The 6,073-nt window shown below is 36.9% G+C and overlaps 1 protein-coding gene across 3 annotated transcripts; it reads right to left on the reverse strand.

Moving 5' to 3' along the window:
- Positions 1-3,462: 3,462 nt before the first annotated feature.
- Positions 3,463-5,334, reverse strand: LOC113348468 (alpha-1,6-mannosyl-glycoprotein 2-beta-N-acetylglucosaminyltransferase-like). 3 transcript variants are annotated; one of them, XM_026592248.1, is made up of 3 exons: positions 5,119-5,334; positions 4,981-5,035; positions 3,463-4,850 (listed from the first exon to the last, which is right to left on the reverse strand). In XM_026592248.1, the coding sequence occupies exons 2-3, from the start codon at positions 4,992-4,994 to the stop codon at positions 3,569-3,571; spliced, it is 1,296 nt and encodes a 431-aa protein (XP_026448033.1). In that variant the 5' UTR covers positions 4,995-5,035; positions 5,119-5,334; the 3' UTR covers positions 3,463-3,568. The 3 variants fall into 3 exon arrangements, with proteins under 3 accessions (XP_026448033.1, XP_026448032.1, XP_026448031.1); XM_026592247.1 differs by lacking the exon at positions 4,981-5,035 and having other exon boundaries at positions 3,463-4,928; XM_026592246.1 differs by having other exon boundaries at positions 4,981-5,334.
- Positions 5,335-6,073: the final 739 nt, after the last annotated feature.

A 6,073-nucleotide genomic window follows, 5' to 3' on the forward strand; every position in this document is an offset into this window, starting at 1 on the left:
AAATTTCAATGGATTCAAGAACAGATTGACAACATGCTGGATTTAATAACAACCAACCTGGTGGTGATGATGATGAGGATGAGTTCGATGTAGTAGAACCTCTAGATAATTGATGTATTAATTTGAAGTGTTGTATTTTAACTTGATATGTTGTTAATGCATTCTACTTAATATTAGTTTGAAATGTTATTGCAGTCTACTTAAATAAGTTTCACTCATGAACTTAATATTGAATAAAATAAACTACAAACAAATTAACAGTTTAAACTAAAATACATCACTTAATAATAATGCACACCCACTCTTCTCATACAAATTCTGGTTTTGAATGTTTAGTCATTTTACCATAATTTCTTGCAGGCACGCCTCTTTGTGGTTAAATCTCAGGCCTCGGATCTTCATCTTCATAGCTAGTCCACTCTTTATCTCGACGGGTTTCCTGAATTACCATGTTATGAAGAATTATGCAACTGAGCATAGTCTTGTGCATTTCACGAGGACACAACCCACGATATGGCTTATAAATGATAACGAACTTCCTCTTCAAAATTCCAAAAACGCGTTTCACATCCTTACTCACTACCATTTGGCGTTTGTTAAAATGCCGGTATGAATGGCCCAATGCACCGATAGGGGGATGACGGTAATATTGAACCAAGGTTGACCATTTTGGGTAGATAATCCGCAAGATAATACCCATGAGAGTACTGATGACCATTGATTATTAAACGGACTTGGTAAAAAATTTCATACTTCAAATCTTCAAACAGAGGCGACTTGTGCAAAACATTAATATTATTTTGTGAACCTGGAAGACCCAAAAAAGCGTGTCATATCCAGCAATCATAAGAAGCAACAACTTCAAGGATCACAATTGGTTGCGGATAATGACCCTTATATTGACCGAACCAATAAACAAGGAATCCTTGTCATGCCCAATGGATACAATCAAGACTACCTAGCATTCCTGGGAATCCCCTTTCCTCATTCTCCATCAATATTTGTCTAGCATCTTCCTCGGTTGGTTTTTCGTAAATATGTTGGGCCAAAATAATTAATCATTACTTCACAAAACAATGAAAGGTAAGTGAATGAAGTTGTTTTACCCATACGAATGTACTCATCGTTCGCATCCGATGGTTTGCCATAACCTAGAATCCTTAAAGCCGAAGTAATTTTTTATTCAGGACTATGACCTCTAATATTCAGTGCATCAAACTAATAATTAAATTGAGGTTCTACTCGACAAAGCTCTTCAATAATCTTTTTCACCAGATGTCGAGGCATGCGAAATCGACCTTGAAAATTTTGATCATAGTACACAGAATTGGGAAGAAAATAATCGTACATCAGCTTCTGGTGGTAAAATTCCCTCCCTCGATATGTATATCTTCTTGAGAATACTTCTTTTGTCTCTGAACCTCTAGGCATTTGGCCCAAATGTACGAGCATCAGAGATTCGATTAGTTTATTATCTTCAGCTTTCTCATCGTCAAGTTCTTGCAACCTCCTTTGATGCACTTCTTACTGTAATCTAAACCGATTCATAAGAACATGTCTCTCTTCATTGGATCTCGTCATTGATGATTATGAAATGTAGAATTACAGATATAGGAAAAGAAAGGGGCAATAGCCGTTATGAAAGTAGTCGTTGAGCGATATAGTGTCAAACGAACGATATAAACAAAACTGAGCGATGTTAACTATTACGCCAGCGATATTCACATTATCGCCAGCGTTTTAATGAATAATGGTCGCTCAGTGGTTTCCAAAGTGGCGCAATTCATTTACCATGCCACCTGGTATGGCAAACATGTATTTTTAACCATGTATATAGAAATAGGCCTTACTCTAGATTATTCCAATTCTCATGTAAAAATCATTGTTGTTTAAGGCCGTAATAGCGTTTTTAGACAATGTTTTCTTTTTTAAGTACTCCCTCCGTCCCACTATTAAGTGACCTAGTTTAAGTTTGCACAATTTTTAAGGCAAGCAAGGAAAAGAGTACTATTAAGCATTTTTTTTACAATTATACCCTTATAGATAATAACTAATGAAATTTTGAAATGATTTATCTCTCAAATTACTACATGAATGTTCGCAAACTTCATACCATTGAAAAGCATTTTAAAACACCTACTTAACGAATATAAACATGCCTATCAAATTATGCATACTTCTTATATTTTTTAATAATTAACTAAAAGGATAATTTTAGAAATGCCTCCTTATTTAATGATATAGGTCACTTATTAGTGGGATAAAATGTAAAATCAAATAGGTCACTTAATAGTGGACGGAGAGAGTTAAGAAACACGAGTTTCTCTTCTCCTTTTTATCTCATTTCCCCCTTTCTCTCATTTAATCAGCCTTCGAAGATTTGGGTTGGAGTTAGGGATTTCTTGTGTACAAATGTAAGCAGGGAATTTCATTTGACGAAGCAAAATGGAGTATCAAGATTCAAAATCCATACTTTTATCTAATTGGATAACAGTTTGGCTGGGCTTCAGGCGTCTAGAATTTGCCAACATCTGGCGCCTGTTCAGCCCATATACCTAGGCCAAGAATGCCTGAAAACAGCAAGTGTTGTTGTGAAATACTAGATTCTGACGATGCACGAAGGCATTAATAACTGCATATTGCCAATTGTAAACCTCATGAAACACGAGTGGGTAGATTATCTCACTGTGCATGACAGAAGTGCACCCTCCTTGACTACAATCTACAAAATTAAAATGAGCTGATTCAGACCTCACGCTAGCCTAAAATTCAAAATGTATCATTGAAAATCAAGTAACTCGATACTGAAAACCGAAGTCCAAACACATTGAGACCATAACCTCAAATATCCTTAAACAGACTTCACTTCAGTAACCTGAGTATCCTCACTAAACATTTAGTATCAATTTTAGACTCTGACCGCATTGGCGATGTTGCAGTGAAGCATAACATCAGCTTTGACCCCTACAGATCTAATTAGCTACCACATTCTATAACCTGCTAGCTACTACTTAGGCTAACCAAGTAGTTTTGCTGACTGAAATACATGCATCGTAAGATAAATTCCTTCAAGCAAAGTGCAGAAAGAACACCAATTTAAGTTAATCACTTTCCACAACCGCAACTATTATGGAGAACTGATAACTCAATTTCAATAGCATCATCATCCTCGATATCATATCACACAAATATGAAACACTGGACTCTGTAAAACCCAAGACTGAAGCATGAGCCTCAAAATGAATCGAGATTAAGCCAAGGCAAGGATGATTTAAGCACAGCCAGGCCTTTAAAAATGCTACTATAAAATTTAATGTATTTTCAAAGTCGCGGACAGAGGCAGTAACTATAACAAATTCAAAAAAGGAAATTACCTAACAATGTACCTTCCTCAGTTCATGTCATAGAAATCAGCAGAATCATCTGTGAGACGGTAATAACATGTGTATGTACTCTCTTTCAAAATTCAATAAAGATAAAATACCTTTCATTGCTGAACCTTCCCTGAGTTACAAAACTTGGATGAAATCGTGGAAATCATCTAATCAATTTTTGAACCAGAGAAGAACTAAGTGTTATCTCTATAGTGGTACATATAAGAAAAATCTAAGCAGAGCTGTCGGTCCCTATCATCTCCCCATCCCCCCCAACCCTTGAACCCAGCTTTATACCCTTCTTGACGCCTGATCACGTGCACTTTCCAGTCAGGTTTGATGTTAACAACCTTATCAATGTCATCTAGCTCAACATTCACCTCTCCATTATCAATGCAAGCATTCCTCTCCCCTTGGCCTTGATGTAACCCACATTTCCCGAAGTGAGCTGCACTTCTCCTAGGCCCTCTGAGTGAGTAAACTGGACCGCCAAAAGAAGGAAAAATGGTAGCCCACATCGTTATGTCCCAATTATAGTCATCAAAGAAGCAAAAATCTCTTGCCTTGGAATGGATTTTCCTCCAAACAGTCCTGTTAAAAGCATAACCAACATTGCTCATCTTCTCTGCAATCATTGCATCCCATTGTTCCCCCTTTGATGTCACGTCGGAAGGCGCCAAGTTTGCAGCATAGCAATTGGGGCATTTCTTTGGTTTCAAGGCTGTGAGTAACTGAATACTTCGATATGCATTAGGAAATATAAAATGGTCCTCCTCAATGAAAAGAATATGACCAGAGTGATGACGGCTCTCTTCCAAAGAATCCCAAACTGTATTCATCATCCACCACCAGTGATGCTTCAACGAGATAATCTTTGGAGACCGGTGATTCCCATACTGATCTGCATTCCCTTGGCAATTTTTCAGCAATGGGTCATCTTTATCTTTGCAGTCACCCGCTGAAGAACCAGGGAAACTGTCTTGAAACAGATGTGGCGAATACGGAGCAAAAATCTGTTTCACTTGACAAAACCTAATACTTTCTATAATTTTGTTCATTCCTTCGAAGTACCCATCATGACTAACTATAAGTAAAGTTTCGCCAATACCCTCTACTTTAGATAAACTCTGAACCACCACTTGGAGATACTGCGGCCGATTATGAACATAAAGAACGATTATTGTATGGTCTTTAGCCAAACTTGGGAAAAGATCTAAATTTCTTGGTGGCAATTGGTTCTTTTTCTGTAATGCAATAGACAATTTGTTCTGTTTAGGTAGCCTTGGTTTAACATTAAAAGAAGACAAGTTATACTTAACCAATTCAACTTCACCAACCCGATTAGAACTCCAAATCTCCCTATGAGGATCTGAAGTAGTTGTATTCAGGAGAAATATAACAAACAGAACTGCAAATATTGTAACCACGACCACAGGTAACACACGGCGAAAGGCGGCATCTTTACCTCGGGGTTTCCTGTAAAACCCCATTAATTTTATGTATCCTTGTAGACTTCTACAATAGTACTAATAGAATGTGAAATGCAATAGAACCCTGAACCCAAATTCAAAATGGATCATAAAAGATGAAAGGGGTAAGTTAAAACCTCAAAAAGAACATGTTTTTGGTCAGATTCGACTTCAAGAACGCAAACCCATCTCCTGAAACTCGAGCTTTATGTTATAGGATTCAGAATCAACATCAGCAAACGAGCTTAATCAACAAAATAGTTCAGATTGTTCACCTGGGAATAATCCTGAGATCCCGCAACGAATATCAATTAGATGGAGTCAAAATTACACTGAAATGATGAGAGACAAGTATTCCACATCAAAGATTACTTGAGAATTTGTTGTTGTTTTGAATTCAAAGCAAGGGTTTAGAATTTCCAAGTATAGTCTGATTTGGGTCCACCCTCTTTGGTTTTTAATATGGAAGACTTTTCAGTTTGAAGAAATTACAGATGATGACTTTAATGAGTTGAACAACTTGACTCCGTAGTCGGCTACTCATCTCGAATACATTTTTTTGGGTCTATGTGTCTTGATATGCCACGCATGAGCAATTCATAAGGGGACACTGGGAAAAGAGCGCAATTGATTCACAAAAACGATAACAAGTTTAGAGTAAATAACTGTCGGCAAAAATCAATATTGGTTTGTGGAATTGTGCTTCTCTCTACTGGACCTTCTTATATAGGCTTCAACGATTTCAAATAATACAAGCTCTGGGAAAAGGAAATCAAAGTAAAGTAGAAAAACGAAATCTTAAACTAAAAAATACTGCAATCCTGACATCGTTTTTTAGCCGAGACAAAGGCTCCTTTACCTGAGTGGAATACTTTTTCAAGTATTCCCCGTTCCATGACTGGTTCATTGTCCCTTTTCTGGGAATAGCAAAGAGTTTAGCAATTGCCTGGCACAATAACATTGAAATGAAATTAATATGCTCAAATTTTAATGTTTGTCATTTTGAAGCAAAGATAGGAGATGCAAATATTTTGATCACTTGCATCTATGGAGCTTTTGAAGCTGACGCCAAAATTGAACAATGGACCTTTATCTCTGACATTGCACAACAGATAAATAAACCCTGGGTTTTAATAGGGGATTTAAATGTCATATTGGACACATATGAAAAACAAAGCGGAAACAAAGCTAGTTCAAGTGGTAAATCTTTCATCGTCGACACAATCAACT

Source organism: Papaver somniferum, chromosome 2 (genome assembly GCF_003573695.1).
Source record: "Papaver somniferum cultivar HN1 chromosome 2, ASM357369v1, whole genome shotgun sequence".
NCBI classification, from domain to species: Eukaryota; Viridiplantae; Streptophyta; class Magnoliopsida; order Ranunculales; family Papaveraceae; genus Papaver; species Papaver somniferum.

Bases quoted from the DNA above. Each gene is read 5' to 3' on its own strand.
- LOC113348468 (XM_026592247.1), bottom strand. From the start codon at position 4,864: ATGGGGTTTTACAGGAAACCCCGAGGTAAAGATGCCGCCTTTCGCCGT.